Source organism: Triturus cristatus, chromosome 4_2 (genome assembly GCF_964204655.1).
Source record: "Triturus cristatus chromosome 4_2, aTriCri1.1, whole genome shotgun sequence".
NCBI lineage: Eukaryota > Metazoa > Chordata > Amphibia > Caudata > Salamandridae > Triturus > Triturus cristatus.
In genome coordinates, this window is record NC_140586.1 from 69,531,000 (window position 1) to 69,556,627 (window position 25,628).

The 25,628-nt window shown below is 44.2% G+C and overlaps 1 protein-coding gene across 6 annotated transcripts in view; it reads right to left on the reverse strand.

Moving 5' to 3' along the window:
- RGL3 (ral guanine nucleotide dissociation stimulator like 3) overlaps window positions 1-25,628 on the reverse strand; it is a 378,735-nt gene that overhangs the window by 27,235 nt on the left and 325,872 nt on the right. For all 6 annotated transcript variants that reach the window (XM_085600548.1, XM_085600547.1, XM_085600546.1 and 3 more), the window contains 3 exons: window positions 21,456-21,545; window positions 20,990-21,140; window positions 18,004-18,207 (listed from right to left, as the gene is read on the reverse strand). In XM_085600548.1, coding sequence (XP_085456674.1) covers window positions 18,004-18,207; window positions 20,990-21,140; window positions 21,456-21,545 — 445 coding nt within the window. The remainder of the gene's footprint in view (window positions 1-18,003; window positions 18,208-20,989; window positions 21,141-21,455; window positions 21,546-25,628) is intronic.

Consider the following 25,628-nt stretch of genomic DNA (forward strand, 5'->3'; position numbering starts at 1 on the left):
CTGCATCGGAGGAACAACCTTTGGGAAACCTTCTCTTTCTGCCGTGACACATCGTGGAAGCAGTGGCCAAAGCAGGACTTTGGAACAGGGGCCGAATCTAAAAACCCCACCGGACGCCACAAGCAGCTACTCCTCGCGTTTCCCGCTTCGCGGGAAACGCTCGCACCGGGACTAGCGAGTAGTCATTTCAAACATGACTACATCTCCCATAAGGCAGTGGGGCACCTTGAACATCGCCGGCAACGCCCAGAGCAGACCAGGTGCTTTAAATCTGCACCGGAAACGCGTACCGCGGGACACGCCGGGCTAAGGGCAGGCCCTCAGAGGCCCGAGGAGACTGGACTGGGCCAGGGACTCTGGTTGTTCCATCACATGATCATCGGACATTGTAAGCAAGCTTATTTTAATATTTTGTATTTAATAGAGGACTGTTTTACATTAGTGCCTATATTTAGATGTGGAAAGATATGTTTAGAGGATATTAGATATTGGTGTACCACCATCATTCTTCTAAAAGGGATTCCATTGCTACTACTGTTATTGGCATAGCTGTTAGTTCAAAAGATCCAACCCTCTTTTGTATTTCGTGTATCTGTTATTTAGATCATATTGATATGACTTCACGCGAAACAAGAAGTAGTAAAGCTGTGGCAGGTAGCTCAAAACTAACAGGAACATTAGACGATTTTATAGTACGTACCAACACACTAATAGACCAGGGTATTGTCCTCATGGAGAGAAGGGTTTCTCAAGACCTCGCTTTAGCTAAAAGGTCCTCCATGGGTCACATCGCTACAGTTCGAACCCCAGTCCGAACCCCTGATAACAGTTTAAGCAATTCTAACATCTTACATATAAATGCGGTGGTCCATAGCACTACCGGTGCACATTCTGATTTTCAAGACTGTAGTGTTCTTGACTCGCAGGGTTTGGTAACCACAGGAAGCACCTTGCTAGCCCCACAGCTAGATATCCAGGCAGATAGCAATAATATCCTAATAAGAGGGAAAAGGGAGGGAGCTATCCCCCCCCCCCAAAAAAAGTACGCAGATTTATAAAAAATATCCTTCTATTAAAATCACTTAAGTTGTAGAGACAGGGAAGTGTAATGAAAATGATATAGTCAATGCAAGAGCGGCAAGGGAAAGTCAGGGCCATGAATCTGGGAAAGAAGGGGCTGGCCCCAAAATATTACCGCTGAATATTATAGATGACATTCCTATAGACAATTCCCTAGCTGATATTCTATCAGATAGTCCAACAGCTGATAGTACAGGTATAAGTATAGGGAATGAAGATCTACTTATACCATCCTTGACAAAAATATTTAAGACCTTACTCACTCCTATAGAAGTAAGATTAGATGGGATAGAAAAACAACTTATAGAATTGAAGAAAGAGATAAAAAATGATTACACTAGCCAGTCAAAAAAGGTAATTCAGGTACCAGTCCCTATTAGTAAAGTGCAGATATTAAAAACACCTGATAACGAAATGGAAAAAGGCAGGAATTCAGCATCTAAGGTCCCTACATCTAACTTTACCAATACTGATGTAGGTAAAACCAGTGCAAAGTCTCCTCTGGCACATGGAACAGTAGTAAAAAAAACGGCTCTCTACAGTATACCTACACATAATGATGATAAAACGCACACAGAAAAGCGTAGGAATATTAATCTACCCCCAGAAGCATGTGATTACGTAGTTATCCTAACTGGGGTTCCGGAACTAGGCCCTTCAACAATAGAACCGTATGGGGCGCTCAAAAACAAAGTGTCACATTGGCTAAATACTAATCACCCATTACCACCAACAACAAGAAGTAACATCTTAATGGTAGAGAGGGCCCCCTGGGTAGGTTACAATAGAAAAAGAACACAAGGGGACTGTGTGGTCGTATCATTTGAAGACCCTCGGTCAGTGGGACATATTTGCTCGGGGGTGCCTAGAAAAAACGGTTCATCGATTGTGGCAAGACCCCTGACTTATTTTTATACGCCAATGGAACAGCCTGATAATAGATGGAGCTGGACCAGGGACACAAATCAAGTTGGGGTGGAATTGGGCGGGAGTTGTATAGGGACTCAAATTCTAATAGTTGGGAAGTGGGGGGGGGATGACGGCTGGACTGTAATACAACGTAGGGCCGGGAGGCCTCAATACGGTAGTATACAGCACCGTGGAGAATGGATGGGCCCGCAGTTTGTTCAACCCTTCATCCCCTGTTACAATAGGTTCAGTGGATTGGAGGCCGTTGATTGACTCACAGTACATGGGGAGGAACATAAATTTATTTTCTGCTCATCCGTCTCACCGGTCATTTCTGTCACGTCTGTTACTAGTCCACCCAGGTCATCTGATCATCATGATAGCTCGCCTCGATTGCTGTCGCCCGGTATACAGGGGGGAAATACCATATTTATAAAAGAACTTAAGGAAGTTCCAGGGCCAATATTAGGAGTCGACCGAATAGACCAACTAGAGCTGAGTGAACAGAACCGTACCAGGCCAGGAGCATTTAGGAGGCCAAGTAAAACCTCACCAGCCGTTAGCAGCAGCTTAAATCATGGCCCCTCTTTAGCTAAGGTTGTTTCATGGAATGTTGCAGGAGTGGGCTCAAAAATAAGTGACCCTGATTGGAACCATTATATAAATTCTTTTGATATCTGTGTTCTACAAGAAACATGGGCTACGAAATCCATGCACAGAGTTGGGTATAGAACTTATCAGTTGGATGCAGTTCCATCAGTAAGAGGCCGTCCTTCAGGAGGGTTGATAATATGGGTTAGTGTGTCTATTAATATAGCCATCCAGCAACTAAGAATTGACTCATTAGATATACTTGGACTGGAAATGGTTACCGTTGATAAACGGGTGATCCATCTTTTTAACGTATATAATAGACCGTGCCCATCTTATAAGGAGTCACTATGTATTGACAAACTTGAGTCAATTCTGGATACTCTGGACCCTGAAACAAGCACGATTATATGTGGGGACATGAATTGCAATTTTGAGCCCATTGTAGGAATGAACAATTTGTATGAGGATGAAGATAATGCTAATGGTATACCATCCTTATCTAGTAATGGGGTGGTTGCTGGTACTACCTTAGCTTTTCAAATCACAAGGGTATTGGCAAGCCATGGACTGAGGGCATGCAATGGACGTTTACCATCTGATAGCCCCAAGGCACCTACTTTTTTGAGACGTAATTGTCAAAGTATAATTGACTATGTTATTGTTTCCTCGGACTTGTGGCCATATACAAAAGACCTGACGGTCAAAGTAAGATCTGACAGTGATCATCGTCCCCTTGAAATTAGTTTTGTAAAGAGTTTAATAATGGGGTTGGAAGCTAAAGAGGGAGGATACCAAGCAGCCCCAGATAATGTTATATTAAGCAACATTCGATGGTCTGTTAAATGGGCATATATCCTAGAACAAGAGGAGTTAGTGGCAAATATTTATAGCTGCCTTACCAACATATTCGATACCTATAATCCCTTTAAAAGTGAACCTGGTCAATTTCTTAAATTACACAAAGCGTTCTTTAATGAACTATTAGAACTCATGACTAAAAGACCAAAAAAAGGGACAGGTGTTGTGAACTTACAGCCTGTAGGTAAATTATGGTTCAATAAAGAATGCCGATTAGTAAAATCTGTTTTGATTGAATCGGTTAAAACCAAAAACCCACTGGCAGTTAAGGAAAGTAGGAAATTATACAATAAGGTGCTGGCCAACGCAAAGTCTTTATGGGACGAGGAATTATGGTCCTGTATGCTGACGGCAGCTAAAATGAAGGACCAAAAGTTATTTTGGGAAACAGTGGCCAAGGGTAATAAAAGGGAGAAGGGCTCAAGAGAGGTTTTTCTTGATGAGGCAACTTGGACTGACCATTTCATGAATTTGTATGCCGCTCAAGGGGCCGAAGGTGCAGTGCAGGAAGAGTATGCTTTGTCGCTTGTAGATGCCGAACCCACACAAATAGTTTTTGACTTACAGGAAACAGAATTAGCTATTAATTCAGTCAAATATGGGAAGGCTCCAGGGCTTGACAAAGTACCAGGCGACCTATTCAAGCATGAATTGGATATCTGGGTACCATACCTTAATCATTTGTGTAATACTGTTGCGGCTGGGGAAGAAATTCCGGACACATGGAATGGAGCGGAAATTATTACTATTTTTAAAAAGGGCGATAGAAGCAATCCTCCCAACTACCGCCCTATAAGCCTTTTAGATATAACCCAAAAAATCTATGCTAGGCATATATTAAATCACATTAATACATGGTTGGAAGATGAATCAATTTTAACAAAATACCAAGCCGGGTTCAGAGCAAAAACAGGAACCATTGACCAAGTCCTAAGGCTTTGTTGTTTGTATTGGAAATATGACACCCTTCGCAAAGGCCACCTGTATGTGGCATTTGTTGATTTACGGGCGGAATTTGACCTTATCCCCCGAGAACTTTTGTGGGAATCATTGAAAACTCAGGGACTTCCAGTAGATTTATTAAAATTGGTCATGGGGCTACATACAGACAACTATGCCAAGGTTAGGTGGGGTCCAACTGGGGAACTTACAAAAGCTATTCCAATAAAGAGGGGAGTACGCCAGGGGTGTGTACTGGCCCCGACTTTATTCTCCCTGTTTGTTAACGACATTCCGTCTTACATGGAGAGCAGTGATAATGATTCACCAAGACTGGGGGGCGAATGGGTCTCGTCCCTCCTTTTTGCGGACGATACCATCCTCATTTCCCAAACACCCGGGGCCTTCAAAACCTACTGGAAAGGTTTCAGTCTTATTGTATCTCGAAAGGTTTAGAAATTAATACCAAAAAAACGAAATACATGGCCCTGAGCCCGCATAAAAATTTTAGGAAAAATGTAATGTTAAATGGACAGAAGCTTGATTATATGCAGAATTTTATTTACTTAGGTGTATCTATAGATTCATCCTTAGCATGGAGATCACACCTAGAAAGGACTAAGATAGTCTTTAAACAAAACTGTCTCCCAATCCTTAAAAGACATAATAAATGCTTGAACAAGGCAGTAACCCCTGCCCTAGAGATCTTTAAGTACAAGGTACAATTAGCGGTACTATATGGGGCAGAATTATGGGGACCCGCATGTAGAAGTACATTTGAAAGCCTTGAGAACAAGTTCCTCAGGGGGTTGTTAAAATTATCTACTAATACCCCATTGACACCCCTCCTTCTGGATCTAAACATGAAACGAACAGATCAACACGCAATATTAAGACCATTATTGCTGTGGGTCAGACTGTGGACGACTCCAGAATTACTTGACTACAAGAAAGGCTTGAAAGAAGTTGTGGATCTCGATAGCTGTAATAAAGTTTATTGGTTCAAGCACGTTAGAACTTGGCTGGGCATGATTGGATTAGCCCATTTTTGGAATGATCCTGAGGCTATGAACTCGTGCTCTAGGAAAATTGTTAAATTATCATTTTTGTCATACGTGAACTACGAGTCAGTGTACATAAAAACCCATGGTCCATTGACTGATAATTTTTTATTGTTTAAAGATGTAGCACTTTTTGAACCTTTTTTAGATGAGATCCATCCGCCGTTATCAAAAACTCTGTGCCTAAAATTTAGATATGGTACACTTAGAACCAAGGCGCTTGAAAAAAGCTGGGCGAAGTTAAGTAGTGATCTTTGTACTTCATGCGCTCATGATACAAAGGAAGATGATTTACATATACTTCTCTTTTGCTCCAGCTATGCAATACCAAGGAAAAAGTGGATAGTGCCGCTTTGTCTTAAAATTGGTTCAAGATCCTATAAGGAGGCTGGCAGAATTCTAAAGACTGACACCAGCCAGGTGATAGTTTTTGGAGTCAGTAGATTTCTTCTTGCTGTTAACTTCATTAGAATAAAGTTGGGCCTCCATTTTTAATATAAATGCACAACCATTGTTCATCAAATATCTCAAAATGATTAGCATGATCTTGTACTCAAATCGCATGTCTAATTATCGAACCTGGAGGATTATTCAAAAGTTTTAAACTTTTTAAAAACAAAAATTGGTATAACCGTTTAAAATTATGTCCTAGCGGTTAGTGATTTAATTATTCTTTTTAATAGTTCTTAAATTGTATTTATTATTCATTGTATTATTAATTGTTGTCAATCAATCAATCAAAGTAGCTTTATTTCGATAAAAAACTATCTTAAAAAGCATTACAGCAATAAAAACACAACAAAGTTAATTAAAACCTATAAAAACATAAACAATAAATAACTAAGAAAGGTCGAATCAAGGGACCATTATTAAGCAATTAGTAAAAGCCTTTTTGCCCTGATAAGCCATGCCCAGCTTAAGTATTTGGCTAAGCCACAAACATACAGCGGCCGGGTATCTGAGCTCAAAATTCGCAGGGCGACGCTGCATAGTCGAGTACCCAACTCCCTGCACAGTGGCTTTAACCACCTAGCGCGGGGCGCTTTGTAGGCAGGGCATACAAACAAAAAATGGGGAATCGACTCTGTCTTCGACGGGCAGAAAGGACAATAGGGTGTGGTTTGGGCCGGAGGTTTCCACCGGGCGGTCAATATTCTCACCGGCAACACACCAATTCTGAACTTGAAAAACAGGGCTCTATCCCTGGAGATTGTAATAAGGTCCAAGTAAAGTTCCCGAACTGCCACATCCTTTACAAGCAAGAAATCCCTGGAGGCATGGCACAGGTTAAGATCGGTATTTCTTTTACTTGTTACCCAAGACCAGTATAAGTCCTTCAAAACTGCTTTGGGAGGGGTAGACCGAGAGTGCCAAGCCCCCTCAAGACCAAGATCTGTCAGCAAGCTTTTCACGTCCCTTAACCACCTTATTTTTGCCCATCCAGACAAGCCTAAAATCTCCTTTAGCCCCTCGGCATAACTGGCCAGTTCCGGAACCCTCCACAGGCGAGCCCACAGCAAGAGAGGACGCAGCCTGGCCTGGTCCCGGATGGAACGACACCCCATGTCCAACAGAAGGGGAAGAGTGGGAGTGCTCCTAGGAAGGGACATCAAGCCCCTCAGAAAGTTATTCTCTGAGCACACCAACTGGCTCATATTCTGAGCGCCCCATAACTCCGCTCCATAGAGCGCCGCACTCTAGCAGCATAAATGTCGAGCACCGGGGCGATAGGTTTCATAGAGGATGCCTTCTGCTCCTTCAGAAGAGCTCCCACCACCCTTTTATGGCTTAAGGTCATTTTGTAGAGGTGACTGTCCCACTTCATATTATCAAGGAGGCGTATGCCCAAATAATCAAATTCCTTGACCCTTTCCAAAGGAGCCATGTTAAGCACTGGAGGCCGTCCAAGTTTTTTGGGGGGGTTCAAAACAAGGAACTTGGTTTTGCCAGTGTTGATCTTTAACCCTGTTAGCTCGCAGAATTGATCAAAGCCATCCAAGAGACTCTGTAAGCCAGCCGGGGTCTTGGAAATTAGCAGGGTATCATCAGCGAATAGTAGGGTTGGGATCTTCCTCCCTGCCAAGGATGGTGTATCAGCTGGGATTTTAAGGAGATGGTCCACTACCCCATTTATATAAAGTGAGAAGAGGGTGGGAGCGAGGACGCACCCCTGGCGCACGCCTCTGCTAACTTTAATACGAGCAGTCCTTTGTCCCTGGGTTCCCCACCTCACCTGCGCGAAGTTGTTCTCATGGAGTTTTATTATTAGACACAGTAGGTACGGGGGCATGCCTAGTTTTGCCAAGACCCGCCACAGGCGCTCCCGGGGTACTAGGTCAAAGGCAGTCCGCAGGTCAATAAATGCCAGATAGAGACTGCCTTTGCCTATCACTACCACCTTCCAGTAAAGCATCAACAGTCGAAATGACTGTTCGATGGTCCCGGTGCCAGCCCTGAAGCCTGCTTGGAAGTCAGACAATAATTTATTCTCTTCTACCCATTGAAGAACCCTACTCAGAATTACTTTCCCTGCCACTTTTTGGGATGAGTCTATCAAGCTTATGGGGCGATAGTTAGTTGGGTCATCCCGGGACCCTTTCTTAAAGATCGGGACGACCTCTGCACCCATCCATGACTCTGGGAATGAAGCTCCTAGCCTAGATGCATTAAGCAAGGAAGCAATAAGAACCCCCCACTCTCCCGAATTAAGGCGGAACAGGTCCCCAGGCAAACCATCCGGCCCTGCAGCTTTCAACGGGACAAGGGATTTAATAGAGTGTTCGACCTCCCTAGCTGTGAAGAGGACATCCGCCCCTGGGTCATGACAACCAAAAATGGGTGGGACAAAAGGGTCTTGTTCATCCTCCATGTTCACGGTGTAGAGAGAAGAAAAGTGCTCAAACCAGGACTCCACCGGGATTGTACAAGTAATGAGCGAATCTATGGGCCTGTGTTTGGCTCTAATTACGTTCCAAAAACCCCTAGGATTTTTCTCTGCACTTGCGGATTTCAGGTCGCTCCAGAACTTGTCCTCCCAGTCTCTCTTTGCGACCTGTTGTGCTGACCTGTACTTCTTCCGCGTGGCCGCCACTAACCCTCCGTCCCCTTTCTTAATTGTATTATTAATTGTTGTATAATTTTCACCCAGGTAAATTGTGCTTGTTAAAGAATCTTGTAATTAGATATTGTGTACTCGGACGCAATGAATACACATAGAAATAGGTTAGCTTAATTGATCCTGTCATCCTTTTTTCTGTTAGGAAGTGTCAAATTGTAAGAGAAATTAATGTTTTCATTGTATCTTTTATGATGCCAATGCGTCGAAATAAAGATTTAAATGAAATGAAGTAATCCCAAAGCAGGAAGGCTGACAGAAGATTTTTATCAACACAAGCAACAAATACTCCTGGAACCATACCTAGACTTTATCTAGAGACCAAGAGATAGTGCACTTTACATACAGTTTAGGGTTGGCTCCCTTTTGGTTTGCGAATTAACTGCAAAGTGGAGCCCCCCTTATCAGACAATTGCGGGTTGCCCCTGTTGTGAGGCACCAAAAGAGAGTGTGGCACATCTAATGTTTGCATGCCCAGCATATAACCCAGCTAGATCCAGATGGCTAAAACCCATCTGCAGACAGCTGGGCACTTCTGACCATTGTGCTGCTTTGCGAATTCTAAAATCAGACCCAAGAACCCTTTTTGCATGTGGTGTGGCTAAGTATCTCAGTTGTGCTTGGCTTGTCAGGTCCATATTCCTATGTAGGGAGGTTTGATATCACACTGTGAACTTTTATTACATTTTAAAATTGTCTTCAAATAGCCCGAATGAGACGTAAAGCACTGTCACTTTATCTAATGATCTTTGTCTATACATATCGATTGAATTTTATTACTTATTGGAAGTATGAATCTATTTTCCATCTTGAATTTGGGATCATCTCGTTATTTTTTATGATCAATAAGAAAACGAATAACTGTTAATATATTATGCCCTGATGGATTTTATATACCTTGTTATTAACCCCTTCGATGCTCATGACGGAACGGTTCCGTCATGAGCATCGGTTGCGCTGTGCGGATGACGGAACCGTTCCGTCATGGCCCCGCCCGCGCTCGAACCCTTCAGCACAGCGCGGGAATCCGCGCCGCGCTGAAGGCATTAATAATGCTTTTATGATAACTCGTATTTTTATTGTTGAACTGTATGAATGATGATGCTTTTATGATACTTGTTATCGAAATAAAGCTATTTACTGACTGACTTATACTCTAACCCATTTCTAGCTGGAAAACAAGTCAGCAACAAGGCCAACGTCACCTCTTGCATGAACTACATTTTCCATTGCATGAAGGAGAGGTTCTGGTGCCTGAATGGAGGTAAGAATAGGGTAATGGGGCTTAAAAATGCAGGTTGCAAGGCTACACCCCCCACATGGTCACCGAAGCTAGGAACATCACCACCCCTTGCAACACAAGTAAATAACTTAGGCCTTATTTTCATTGTGGATCTTTCCTTTGGGCTTCAAGTGGAAGTTGATTGACTGATTGACCTTGCACTTGACAACGGCACACTCAATCAACCAATGAGAATTCACCATGGTCAAACACTAAGGTAGAACCTTGGGAGTCCAGGATACCTAACAGTGCAATGCTTTGAACACAAGATTGAGGCAATACTAAACTACATTGTTTTCAAAAGTAATATGAAAACAGAACTGTTGTGACATACCCAAGATTGATTTACGTGCAACTCGCGAACACAAGGAAAAAGAAAAACTGATTCTGTGGCTGGTTGACAATGGCCTCTACTATCTGAAAGGTGACACCCAGCACCTTAAAAAAACACTTTTTAAAATAAATAAACTGTAATCTTCCAGTTTGGGGTTTTCCTCCTGAAGATGTTGCATAGGGGAGTCAGTCAGGGAACCATCCACCAAACCTGTTTTGTTTATGGTCAGAGCAGTATGGTCAGAGCAGTCTGCATGTAGTTGATGTTCCATAGAGAGGGTTCCTTGGAGGGGGTGAATCAAATGAATTGTGTAACCTTTCATCATACCATTTGCATGTAAGTCAGGGTCTTAGGTGTTTCTGTAAGCGTGGGCTGTATCGTTCATTGTTTGTGTTTCGATTTCGTCCCTGTCCTCAAGTCTTCTATCTCCCGTGTCCTACAGTGACTTCTTTTACCTGTATTTCCCTGACTCAGTCTCCCTGTCCTGCTGTTTTCATGACTTCCTGCTGCCTACACCGAGACCCCTTTCTCTGTGATCCCTATGCCTCGGTAACCAGTGAAACTGTATATTTTTTGCTTGCCTGAGCGCAGTTAATTCTTTTAATTTGAGATATTCTGAAGGTTGTAGATATACATGTAGGATTTTAGACCAATAGTGACAGAACTCGCTCTTTTAAATGTAAGGAAACTATTGTGGTTGGCAACAAAGGTTCCATACTCATATTTAAGCTGTTGGACTTGTTGTTGCCAGAATCTCCTGCTGTTTGACCAATTTGATCAAGGACTTTCTAACGAAATTACACAAAGTTATTGTCTGGACAAAATACTCCTCAGTCCCTTGTGACTCTGGTGTGGCTCAGAGCTCCACACTTTTCCCGATACTACAATGTAACCTTTGCATTAACTTTTGGATATACTGACAGGGTGTTCATATTTAAGCTGAGGGTACAGTCTTGCTTTTTACCATGGCTTATTTATAGCACATTTTTGGAGACACTAAATTAGTTATTTGTGCCGAGTCAGGTCATGGATGAACAGTAACTGACTGGTGCTGAACACAGCTAAAACCGAGCTGATGATAATAAGATCGAAATAATAAAATTACAAATAAACACTTATTCCAGGTGAAGGGAAGGAGAGATGCCAATTGCCAAGAAGATAAAAATATTTGGCCTTATACTCAGTGAGCACTTAACCCTTAAAGAAGAGGTACTATCCATCACCAAGAATTTTACCAACTACATCTATTAATAAGCAATATGCACCCTTTCCAGGATGAATGACTGCGTCATGCTATTGCTCTGTCCATCATCAGCTTTCGTATTGATTACAGAGGTTCTGTATTGGTGGGAGCTTCCGTTAAAATATGTTGTAGACTTGTAAAGCGCACAGCTGCCCCAGCAACGGGGCGTCCCGGCGCTGTAGAACCCGTCCTGGCTATCCCTGTGAGATGGTCCCTTTCTGGGTATCTCCAAGGTGAAACCAGGCATCCCCGGCGTCTGTGGGGGGCCGTTGTAGAGATGAGGCAAGCTTAATGCCCAGAGTTGCCGAGTGTGTTCCTGGTTAGAGTAGGTACCAAGGCGAGAATTATCGAGTCCGTTTTGACCCTGATCCACGACCCTGCCGCGTCGGGAATTGAACCCTGGTCCCTGGCCGATTCTCTGCTTACGGGTCTGCCGCCTCTAACTAGTGAGCCACACCTCTTTACAAAATATTAAACAGATTACAGAAGTTCTAGAACAATGTGGTGTGACTATTTTAGGTAGTTGTAAATGTGAACATGTCTCCTCAATCCGGGACTCTTGTCATTGGCTACAGATGAATGTTAGGTTTCCATTTCTCAGCCTGACCTCCATCACCAATGCATGCGGGGCTGGCATACTGGACCCGCTCCAGTGATACACTCCTGCTAGAAAGATAGGATTTACAAGCGCAATTCTGGATGCCAGCAGAGTATTTCATAGCAAACATCTTGGAGGTACAGCTCTGTCGGTAGCGGACCCAAAGCTCTGGATTGAACTTCCCATGAGTGATGAGAGATGCCCAGGTTAAAACAGTTTAAGAAACGCATGAAACTCATCTCATTCTCCTAGTGCAGTTAACCAAAAGACAGCAGAGTGCTTTACAGGGTCAAAGACAAGGATAAAGTCAACGAGAGGTAGCTGGATTGTGGATGGTTAAGTGTTCTTTAGAGAGGTGTATCATCAACTCTTTCCTAAATTGGAGTATTTTTGGGGCTGTCCCAATGGATACCGGGATGTTGTTCCAGATCCTTGGTGCATTAACGGGAAAGGCCTGATACCTAATGTTTTATTTTTACACATTTAATACATGTACTTTGATTACAGAAAATACATTCATCAGCTGAAAGCTTTCCCTATGTAGTGAAAACTTGTAACCTAATTATAAGTGAAACGTGCTGCTGCTGTGGTTTGTGGAGCAGCAATGCCATTTGAAGGCACTAGGGCACACCCGGATCTGTCAAAGGCTGTTGTTTTTGCATAACGTCCAGAATTAAAGGAGGTCAGATATTTGATTATAATGTTGCGCGCAACCCCACGCTAGTTGGAACACAAAATTATTTAAGAGATGGTAGGTAAATCTGAATTATAATGGACAGCTCACTAATGTGAGAGTACATTTTATTAGAATTAAAAAAAGAGCTCTGCTGTCATTGTATCAGAAGGGCTCACACCAAGAGCACAGGAGAACATTAGAGAGAACATGTGACCATTAGCCAGCGCTAAAAAGAAATTGACCAATCACTATCACAGAAGATGGGCCGTTACACGGTTAACCCTGCAGAAGCAGTAGTTGTCCATCAATGTCTTTTTATATCGGACTAGGTGTAACACAGGTGAGACATTGTTGGGTACAAGCTTTTTGCACCACATGGTGTAGGAAGCTGGCTCTTTATTTAGTGCACTAAAACGAAGTACACTGTGAAGAGAGTCCAGGGAGTCCCCAATTGGTTTACAGAGGCGAAAGTAGATAATACTAATACTTGTGGTAGTGTGGTCGAGCAGTTAGGCTTATCAGAGGCTAGCGATAAGCAATTGTTATACTCACAGAGGCAATAAATGAGACACACACTCAAAGAATGAATCCAAAATCAATTTACAAAAATAACACATATTTTTATATATATTTTCAAACCAAGAACTTCGTTCAATGTTAAGTACTGTTTTTCCTTTAGACTATAAAAGTTCGGAAAATAGTTCACAGTTGTGCGCAGTTAAGCACAATGGATTCCTATGGGAGGAAAAGCAGAAATGCATAGAAAATAAGGGAGACGGTTCTAGGGGTTTACATTCTCAGTTCGGAGGATTAGCAAGCCAAAGTCCAATGTTCTATCAACGGTTCGTTGAGAGAGCCCTGGATTCGGCCAGGAGTACAGGGGTTCACGCCAAAACTCCACTGCAGGGTCTCACTTCTCAGGTTCAGCAGCTCTTTTTTGTCCTTTTCTTCTCTAGGCCTGTCGAATCTGAAGTTCTGGGTCACGGGGTGCCACCTAAATACTCAATTTAGGGACGTTAATGGGATTACCAGATAGTTGCCAATGGGCTACTTACCTTAGGGTGACTACACCCTCTATGTGACCGCTTACGTGTTGGAAGTGGGCATAAACCTGACCCTAATAGGCTAAGACTCGAACACAAGATATGGATTTGGAAAAGTAGGGTCCACATCAGCTGCCCCAACTCGGGGGTGGTGCTGGCTAGGTGTGGGTCCACCTCCTAATCTAACAAATTTTCCCGCCTGTCCTTCCACCAAAAAGTAGGGTCAGGACAAGGGGAGGGGGAGTCGAGATCTTCTACTATCTGGAGAGGCCTGGGTCGCATTTCAAAGGTGGCATGGCCTTTGAAGATTTCTACCCTGGAAGGCAGTTACTGCTTGGACGAGGTGTGAACACCTTCGCCCAGAGCAGGCTTTGTTCCCGCCTCCGAGAGCAAAGACTTCCACCCCAGTAGGCCAGAAACATTTCTAGTGGTGGCAGGCTAGCTGAGACAAGTCAACAACCACACTAGTAGTCCGTAGGTTTTCAGGGGGCACCTCTAAGGTGCCTCTGTATGTATTTATGAATAACTCCAACACTGGCATCAGTGCAGGTTTATTAGGATGAGATGTTTGGTACCAAACATCTCGGGGTACAGTGAAATCATCATTGAGCTGGGGACTTTGTCATGATGAATGTCCAGCCCATGTACGTGGTCTAGCTTCCCTGTTCTCTTACAATGTCTAAGAATGAACTTCGATATTGAAGGGTCACGTCTGCTCAGGCAGATATGTCCACCATGAGATTTGGTGCACTCTGCCTTTGGGCTGTAAGTCCTGCTGACAATGTAAAAAAGGGGCAATTTCCTACACATGGTAAAACTAGTTGGATCATTGTTGGTCTAATTAAGGACACCAACTTGAATTTTGTCCCCTTTTCAAGCATGCTTGCCAAAGGCTGCAATCAGATTTTTCTGTTTTTTTTATTGGGCTGCCTGCTCACAGAGTGCTGCATGTTGAGCAGTATGGAGAATGGGTCATCTGCCAACTATGGTAACTCCGCAGCAGGATGACTTAACAATATGGATCTCTGTCTATGAAAGAGGTGTTAACACTAGCACAGAACAACTACCTATAAGCTCTGTGCATTGTGCACACAATGCCCAGGGAGCAACTTGCATGCATGAATGAAATAATGAATGACTGGTACTTGTCAGCAAATGTTTAGCCAAAGGCATCTTAACACTGGGACTGGTGAAAGGGGGCTACAAGAAGAACAAACCTAACTGCGGAAGAAGATACGTCTTTAAGGCTTTAAGAAAGGGTGTGTGGTTTGGGATGTCGCACGTCTGTGATGGCAAGTGATTTCAAAGTCTCAGGTACGGGACGTGAGGTGGGATGCTAACCAAAAATTGCATGAAGGGATGTATCGTGATATACAGGTCTGAATAATAGGTGCACCAGTCCTACATAGAGGCCAATGACTCAGGCACAGGGCTTTTCATTTATTTATTTGAGTTTTATATAGCACTGGCTAGACCCGGAGGTATCAGAGCGCTTTACATGAGGTTCCACATTGTTACAAAATTACATCAGTTACAAGTTACATCTGTTGCTAGAAACATTTAAAGAGCATAAAAGACGAGATAAGTTAAGTAGAGAGTAGAAGGGTAAGGAAGAAGGGTAAGAGGGAGATAAGGCGGAGAGACGAAGGAAAGTCTGCCCAAAGTCCGGCTGGGTAGGTGACGGCTGAGGGGGAAGACAACAGCCCATCTCCTCAATAGCTAGCAAGGTAGCTCCACTGGGCATTGGCCAAAATGCTAGGTCTCAACGGTCGGTGGCAAGATCACAGGTTCAGTGTCCTGATGGGTGAGCCGGATGTGGGATATACTTGAGGTCTGGACGATGTCCAATTTTTGTCGAAGAGTAGTAGCTCATCGTGGTAGGTAAAGGACCACTGTGGAGGCCATCTTGGGGTCAGGCAAGAGGTTCTGCCCCTGGTGTTCCATTCGGCCAGACTCCATTTTTATCTTTCCCCTTTGTATTCTCAGGGGCCTCAAGGGTAATTTGCGACGTTCTTTAGGTGTCTCCTGGGCTGTCTCAGTAGGCTACTCCTCCTTGCTGCCTATTAGCTGCCATTTTAGGGTCAGGGGTGCAGGAAGAGTACATATGGTGCCTTCAGCAGCGGCCAGGTGGGAGGTTGCCACACCACTTTTTGGAGGTTTGTCTGGGTGCCTGAGACCATACAGGCAGAATCTCCAGGGGCCGGGACTTAGAACAAGGCCCCAGACGCACTATGGAGCTGATGGGGGAGGGGCCTGACCATGTGCTCCGTATGGAACAAAGTTTGCTACACACTTTCACTGGCGGGGGCCAGGCCTCCCTCCCTCTCTCACCTGATTGATCCGTGGGGACCCTCGATAGTTCAGAAGGGGAGCCTCACTCACACTGGACCTGAGGGGCCGCAAAAGTCTCAGCAGCTGCGCAAGGCCGGCATCCCCACTAGCTCCGGTACACAAACCCCGCGACTCGCTGACTCACCGGGTGCTGGAGCGGGGCTGTCTCAGCCCGCAGGAGGCTCGTCTGCTCTCGTTGGTCCGGGGTCCACAGATCACGCCACCTTGCCTTGATTGGCGATTCCGCTATCTTCCCCTCAGCCTTGTAGGTAAACAGCGGGGCACCAGCGCTCACAGCAGCAGTCTGCTTGGGCAGCACTCCCTATGCCGCGAGGAGCGGGCCGCCATCTTGTTCTGCAGGGTGAGACCCACAGTGTTGGTGGGTGATGTCTTTTCTCACCGGTGCGAGGACTCCCAATATCCAAATTGCGGCTGCCGGTTGCCAGGACGTTCAGATTGCTGTCCCCTTCGTCCGAAGCCTTCACGCCTCGTCTGGATAATCAGCCAGCTCATCTCCTCAACAGCTGCGGAGGCAGCTCGACCGAGGCATCTTGTGTGCCGGGCCCCAGGGATCTCGGCAACCAGTAACAGCCTTCCAGGGGCCGTTAGAGCCGCCATTTTCGACCCTGCTGCTGCTCCGAGTATTCCGATCATGAGATTCTAACTTTTTGAGAGAGTTGGATGCGACGGAGTGCTGCTCTGTGGTGAAGTGCGCAGGGTCAATGCGGAGCATCAGCTCCAGGCGGCCATTTTGGCTGCTGGCTCCTCGCATTCAGTTCTCAACTCCACTGCAAGCCAGTATAATTTACAACAGGTCTCAGGCATGTGTTCAAATCTTTGCAACCTAAAAACCAATCTGACAGTCACGTTCTAAGGCAGTGTGGCCTGGCTAAGAGCTTGGCCTGGAGACCCATATAACAAGCGTTGGCATAGTTGAGTTTACGCAGGTTGGGGGCGCCTACCACTGAGGCTCTCATCTGCCGTGGGGTAAGAGGGAGGATCTTTCCCAAATATCTTAAATGGAAAAAGCACGCAGAGGTCAATGACTTAACTTGCAGCTCTATTCACATTGATGCCAACATCCCTCCGTGCACGCTAATGTAAAATGTGCTGATGCAGCCCACAGGAATCACCAGGAGGTCTAGACTATGTGCACACAGTGATGAACGGATGACTCCCCTCCTCCCTGAGGTATACTGTGCAGACCATGCACCGAGAGCTTGATTGAACCCTGTGCTGTGCTTCATTGTACCCTCTTGTACCTTGTGCTGACATCGTCCTTATTGTACCTTCTTGTACCGACATCGTCCACTTGAGCCACTATAAGCTTCTCTACAATGTGTACTGGGGCTGGGACATTGTGAGCACAAAGCACAGGAACATGCAGTGGAGCTATGGCGGTGTGTGTACCAGAGTTCGCACTGGAGTTCTGTGGGCACACCCACAGTCTCCCTTGCGTGTTTCAGTGCTTTGTGCTCACAATGTCCCAACCCCAGTACGCTCCTGTACAATGTATTCGCCATACCCTAAGAGCTCAGCAGCAGCTCTGTGCAATGTGCATACAGTACCAAAAGAGCTCCTTTGACTACTCCAGTATCCTCTGCCCACAACATCATCAGAACCTCCTGCTTGCTCTTGTGTGTTCACAATATTTACATAACACAGTCCCTGCTTGCTTTTGTACAGTGTGCTCGCCATGTCTGCGTAACCCCACTCCCGTTTGCTCTTGTACAGTGTAGTCACAATGTCTCCATAACCCCCCCCCCTACTGCTCTTGCACAGTGTGCTCGCCAAGTCTGCGTAACTCACTCGCTGCATTCTCTTGTACAATGTGGTCACACTCCCTACAGGACTCACCAGATGTGAAGTACAATGTGCTCACTGCCAACAGGACACATGAAGATCTCTTGTACACTAAGCTCACACTGCCCACAACTCACCAGTATGCTCTTGTAGAGGTTGCCGTGGTTGTTCTCCATGCTGACTCGGATGATGCAGAGATCTGCGATTTGCTGGTTATAGACCGGAAGCGATGACACCCTTGCCACAGGCTGCTTGGGCTGGGTGGGACTCACCGCAGGGGTCGAGGAGTCCTCCAGGGAGCAAACTGAGGTGGGACTGCTCAAGGGCAGATCTAGCATGCTCTGAGGGATTCAAAATGGTGAGATAAAAAATCAAATCCCATTAATTAAAAATAGATTTTAGAAAAGGGTAGGTACATCTTGATAGATAAGGCAGGGCATTGAATATGAGTTTGGAAACTGCCATGTGGATAGTCATTGCAACTTGAAATGTTAACCCTATTGCAAAACAGAAGTATCTGCCGGGCAAGGAAGCCTGCTTCATAAGCTCATTTCAGCTATTTGACTGGCATTATCCATGTTTTATTGATAGCAATAAAATGGCACGGATGTAATGGTCAATAAAACTTTACAAAGTTAAAGGGACTTGTGTACAGAGAAATGAAAATTCAAAGCCATTGTGAGCAAAGCCATTAGGAGACTGAGCGCCTTATCTACAAGCCCTTCGCGCCACCGGTGCACCCCTTTTTCTTATATTCAAAGTGATGCACCGGAGGTGCAAGGGGCTTATAAATAAGCCCCTGAGAGTCATGTAGCTCGAGGAGGTGTTCCACTCCCTCGCTGTTTGCCACTCTCCTCACCCAAAGCATCCCTCTATTTACAGCATCCTCGCTGGGTGCTGCCTTCTTGTTATGCCTCACATCACTATGTACCAATGCACCCTCCCCTTTCTGAAAAGCCATTGGCACCTTGCTTCCTTCTAAAGCAGTTCCTGCCTCTCTGTCCAGCCACAATAAGGTAAGTCCACATTAGTGCCAATGCCAGACCCTGATCTTTCTCACAAGACTTTCCAGGCAATCACTAGTTAATACTACTATAGTGTTTTCCTCACACTGTGAAGAAAAAAATAGAAGGATAAAGTCTCAATAATGAGCGGCCTGACATAATCCCTGTAAATCCCTGCCATGGATTCACTGTTACTTGGGGTTCAGGTAATTTCGGGTATGGTGAAATAACAGGAGTTCCAAGTTTTTGGGGTAATAACATGCAGGGATCGGTGTTTCAGCACTGATTACCACGTTTCCCCCTGTTCTAAATGGAGATTTATGGCTGCGTTTAGCAATCCACATCTCCGTGTGAAACAGCACAAGTTATAATCCACATGGACCCAGTAACTACTGCCACTAGGCATATGGGATTTTATGTGCCACTCGTGTCATGCAAAGGACTTCATCCATATCCCACCGGTCTCTCATCGCCATCCTCCTAGTCCTGTCACAGCGATGCTCTGCCCCCTTATAATCAGTGTCAGAGCCACATTACTTTCTTGCTCTTCACAAACCTGGCATTCCTCCTTCCTCTTTTCATATTGTGCTACCATATTTCCCTCCCCACAGACACCTGGTAGTCCTGCCACCCTTTAACCCTCGTTTGTTCTGCAACACCTCTTACATCCCTCTTTATTCCTGATCCAACCCATCTTCCTCAACACTTTACAACTCAACCTGACCCCTTCCCTCTCTACCCCTTGACAGCCCTGTACTACTACAATTCCACTGGTTTCACTGAACCCCCCTCTCCTTTCCTTCCGACTCCTGTAGTCCTGGCCCATCCATCTCCCACAGAGACATGTGGCACTCAAGACACAATCTCATCTCCTTTTGAAACCTTATCAGTCCTTGTCAGTCAGTGGAGATCAGTCATAGCATCACAGGCGAGAAAGTTCTAGGGGAAGCTCTGTTATATAGAGAAGCTGCCAACTGATGGACTTGTCAAGCAATGAATGTAAAATGTATGGATATGTACCCCAATGAAATATGGAACCTGTCCAGCTTGGTTTAAACTATCAGAGGCCAACATGCTGGAATACCAGTGTATCATTTTACGGCATCTGCCCCACGTTCATGTCCACACCACCACCATAGAGGGCCATGCGGTAGACAGTGCATGCTCTCTGCCCCTTGTGGAGGACTGAGGCAGTCACAGCCTACTTCCACCAGCATGATGTGAGGCCAAGTAGTAGAGAACAGTGGGTAGCTCACACTTTGAGGAACGATGCAACAGTCCAAACCCACCACCCCAACGAAGGCAAATGATTTGTATCTTAGAGCGTGTGATACCTCCCACTCTTGTGAAGGATGATTCAGACTTCATTCAGCACAGGCCACAACCTAACGACATGAAGTGGTAAAGTGTAGAGCTGGTGATAGCTTTCACCTTTGGAAACCAGTGTAGTCCCAACCTCAATCCCTCAGCCATACCCCCATAGGAAGCCATGTAGCAGAGCACATGATGACTCCTACCTCGAGGAAGGTATATAACTCATGTTCTCCTATACACACCTGTAGCTTATGAGGTCATGAAATGGGGAGTAAATGATGACTCTAACCCTGAGGAAGAGAGAGACATCCTCCACCTCCCCCCACTTTATCTTTACAGGAAGCTGATATGTAGCGAAGTATGGGCAGTGCTTAATTTGTAAAACAATGTGTGCTGGTGCAGAGAGCTCTGCTCAGAAACCAGCAGCTGGTGAAGTTAAATGCCAGCGCACCCAATAATAAGGCTGCACAGTCTTGAATCCAACTCATGCCTCTGTAATCTACAAAAGACATGCCCCACCCCTTTATCTCACTTTTGAAGGCTCCTGCTTTCCCTCGTATGACGGTTTTTCCGTTCTCCTCTTCCTCCATCTTTCTGCTTAGTTTGCATTTACTTCTCATGCTCTCTGTAAATGTATGATGCAGAAAAATAAGTAATGGTAGCTCCCACCAGCAACCACCGGCTCAAATTAAGCACTGTGTATGGGTGATGGCTGCCATCTTGAGATTGAGAGAGGGACTCCCATCTTTCCCACATCCTCACATAGCAGACCAACTTGCAAGAGAGAACATGTGATAGCGCCCACCTTGGGGAAGGCTGAGGCCCCGTCGAGGACACACGACATTGGGCTTAGAAGGCCATCTTCCATGTCACAGCTGCTGCTGGAGCCTGAAGGAGAGATGCCTCCCCGATCCCCGTTCTGGCGTGGTCCAAACACTTCAGACCCTAGTAGAAGGCTGCAAAACAAAACACCGTTAATAGATGCCAAATCACTACAGGCGGAGGTGGTAAAGGAGCTGTGCAATGCCTATTCCACTCTCCTGCACCTGTGCTCTGAGACCCCCAAATAAAGGCCTTACACATTTTTTAAAACTCAAAATGAGGAAATGGGCATGGGCACATATTTACGTATACACAGACTGACATTTCCACAATCACACTCACAAAGAAACACACATAGCGGTGTAAACCTACAACATATACACACTGCCATCTGAAAACTGTCTCATACGTACAAATAGAGGCAATCCCAGATTTCCATAGATACTTACGAACTGAAGCGCTTGGTTAACCTCCTTCGTATCCTAGGTGAGTTGGGGCAGGAGTCTGCAGGTGGTTCGATGGTCCGGGAAACCCTGTAACTGTAGACACAGAGAAGTAATGTTCTCTGGGGAAGAATATGAGGCATGTTTTGCAAAGAAATTCTTCTGATAGAATGAATGTCTGTATGGGTGTTTTACAGGATCTATGCAGCATAGCTCTGAGTAATCAAGTGACACAGAAATATCTTGGTGGAGTTGTGGTAATAGATCATTTCTTCAATCAACGAAAGAAAAATGACACACCTGTCTACCCACGGCTGATTATGTACCCGTATACCTTATATGTACTAATGAGCTTCTTGAACAATTTTTGGTGTCAAGGTGAAATGAACTGGAGCCACTAGTTCAATTAGAAACCACGGAAAGAACAGACTGCAAACAATCAATTGAACTTAATCGCACTCGCCTTGGAAAAAAGTGAAACTTCGGTTCATTTCCGTAAATGTTTAATGTATCTTTCAAACACATTACATTATTTCAACATACGTCAATACTTTTGGTAACACTCCAGCTGCTGATACCAGCAGGACTTGTTTATCTTTTTTCGGTGACTATTCCGGATCAGCCCACCAAACTAGAGAAGTCTGCAAAGTTAAGTCTACAGCAGATGTCACGCTTCAAAACCAATTTTAAATGTAAGTAACTTCTTGTTGCTTTCCTTGTCACAGATTATAGGCAGGGGTAACATGCATTTAAAAATATGAATACAATACAATTTACTAATTTGATCCCTTTTAAAGAACACCATTAACAAGGACTCCTTTGGAGCGCTTTTTAGGTCGAGCCTGAGCAATGCATGCGCTGCTCTGCAGCATCCTGTATTGGAGTATGGAATAGAAGCCCTGCCCACTCCGCCCATATTTGTCATTGGCTTGTGTCATTGCCCTTCGTAAATGCTGGCTTCTGATTCGTTAATAGACTTGTTATCCCTCCTTGGTACTGCCTTGTCTTGATTTGTAACCTACCATTAGGACTGGCCATTTTACTTCGGTTGTTACACGGTACATCTTTTTTTAGTCTGTAAGCACTATTTTCTTTAATGAGTTTCTCCTACTGCAGGCCTTTCCTGCAACATTCAGCACGCCTTGTGTGCTTTCACTTTCCGCGCAGCCCGGGATAATGGCGGTCGCTTCTTTGAATAGGTTTCACATTTACAAGAGTTTGAGTTAATGGCATTTTAAATGACAATGCCTTTTATTTATGTGTTAATCAGCAAAACAGATAAATAAAAGGCATTGTCATTTCCAATGCCAATAGCTTAAACTCACAAAAATACGAGACCTATTGCATTGCAAATGCTTGTTGTCTCTTCATTCTGAGTAAAGATTTCCAATCACATTGTTGTCATTGGATGACCCAGTTTCTGTTCCATATAGCAATCTATTGCCCCTAGTAACACAAAGTAGTCAGTAAATTATTACTCGTGTGAATAATCAGTAAGGAACTGATGACTTATATAGCCCACTACATTTGCATTTCATTCCCTTTCAGGTGCTTGACAAGGATGTATTGAGTGACTGAATACACACACTTCCTTAGAACCGAGCTGTAAGGACCACAGACTGCTCATTCGCCAGGTAAGACATAAACAATACCTATCATACATTTAGATGATGGAATTATCGTTCTCTAATTACGATAAATGTGCTGTTTGTTATTAATTAACTCTAGGGTTCTCCTTTTGTCAACTTGAAAAGGATAAGAGGCTGATTAAACTTTCACGGTAAATACAGATTGCTGCAGGAGATGCATTAACCCAAAGACGTACCTTAAATGGATTCCTGTCTGTTTCCTAAATGAACACAGAACTCCGCAGCATATGATCAAACCACGGACCTTTCATAGCAGAATTCAAACCTTTGCTCTGCGGATCATCGGTAAATATCTGTGGCCGGCCTCTTAACCTAATGAGCCATTTTACTAGGATTTAAACCAGTGATCTGCAGGTTACACAGATAAGCCTAGCAGTAGGGACTCAAACACTTAGCTATTCTCACCAAAATTGGAACCATAGGCCTGCAGGGTAACACAGAGTTCAGCATCAGCTGCCATAACTCAGTGGGGCGAGTTTAAGGCACAACTATTGTTTAATATGGAACAACTTTATATGGGATAATGTGCCTCAACTGTAAATTATGCGGATATTTCAATTCACTGAGGCATTTCACGACCATAGAACAACAGTCCAAGTACCTTTATAAAAGAATCAAACTAATATGTTAATGTCCCAAGTTGGGTGGTATGTTTTTAAATATAATGAGTAGGCGTAAGCAAACATATTTTTAAAAAATGGTATGTTAGTGAAATCTATGTCTAGATATAATGTAAGTGAGTGTCTTCAGCACCTAAAAGCCAAATGTGGGGCTACGCCTGTCAGAACATGACTATTAGTTTGCTATAAGTTATTACAAGTGAATATTGATGTTATTTTCTGTTCTGACATTCTAACATCCAAAAACGCCTTTAATAAGAAAGGATTATGTTACTTACCCTGTAAGCATCTGTTTGTGGCATGGAGAGCTGTAGATTCACATGCTTTGCATACTCCTGCCATGTAGTGTTGGGTACAGATGTTTGCAAGTTGTTTTTCTTTGAAGAAGTCTTTTCCAGTCACGAGGTAAGGTGACTCCTCCTTTCGGTGATATTGTGCATGCACATCGACTACATTGTGAAGATTGTTTTCCCGCAAGAGGGTGAGAATGGAGTAAGTAAGTGAAAATAGAGATGTCCATGTGTATGTAATGTAAATTATGTGAACTGCAACAAATACAGGTGCCCGTGGAGGTGGTAGGGCGCATGTGAATCTACAGCTCTAAAGGCCAAGAATAGATTCTTACAGGGTAAGTAACATAATGCGTTAAAGGCATATGTGCAGTAGCTGCACATGCTTTGCATAGACTTTATAGCAGTATTCTCCCAAATCGGTGGCTAGCCGGTAGGTGTTGCAGTTGTTTTGTCTTTGGCACTGCTTGCCCCATATTGGCTTGTTGACGTGCTAACACATCCACACAATAGTGTTTAGTAAATGTGTGTGATGTGGACCATGTTGCTGCCTTACAATTGTCAGCTATGCAAATGTTACCTTGAAATGCCATAAATGCTCCTATTTTACGAGTGGAATGCGCTCTAGGAGGTATAGATAAAGTTCTTTTAGCTTTAGCATAGCAAGTTTGAATGCATTTAACAATCCATCTTGAAATATCAGATTTAGAGATAGGATTGCCTTTGTGAGGTGTAGCAAGTGCAACAAATAGTTGCTTTGTCTTACAAAAATACTTTGTTCTTTCAATATTGTATAGTAATGCTCTTCTTACATTATGTGTGGGAAGCGCCCTTTCTCATACTAAATCAGGTTGAAGAAAGAACAAAGGTAACTCAACTGATTGGTTAATATGAAAAGCAGATACCACTTTTGGAAGGAATTTTGGGTTGGTGCGAAGAACTGCTCTATCTTTATGAAGCTGAAAGAAGGGTTCTTCTAAGGTTGATGCCTGTAGCTTACCAACTCTCCTTAAGGAAGTGATAGCAATGAGGAAAGCAACCCTCCATGAAAGAAACTGTAATGGACAGTTGTGTAATGGCTCAAAAGGTGGACCCATGAGTCTTGTAAGCACAATGTTCAGACTCCAAACTGGTGCAGGAGGTACTCTGGGTGGTATTAACTCTTTTCAGGCCCTCCATAAAGGCTTTAATTACTGGAACCTTGAACAAAGATAAATGTTGTCTGTTTTGCAAATATGCAGCTACTGCTGCAAGGTGCAATCGAATGGATGTGTAGTCTAGATCAGTTCGCTGTAGATGCAAAAGGTAACAAATAATATTTTGAATAGAGGCATCTAGCGGATCAATATTGTTGTTGTTACAATATACAACAAATCGTTTCCATTTTGCCGCATAACATGCTCTGGCGGTAGGCTTTCTTGCTTCTTAAGGAATAGTCATATAATCTGGCGGCAAATTTAAGTATCCAAACTCTATGACTTCTGGAGCCAAATTGCTAGATTGAGCTCCTTGGGGTTTGGGTGTCTGATTTCTCCATGGTTCTGAGTTAGAAGGCTGGGATTGGGATGCAGCTTTTGATGTGGAACCACTGATAGTTCCAAGAGTGTAGTGAACCACGGT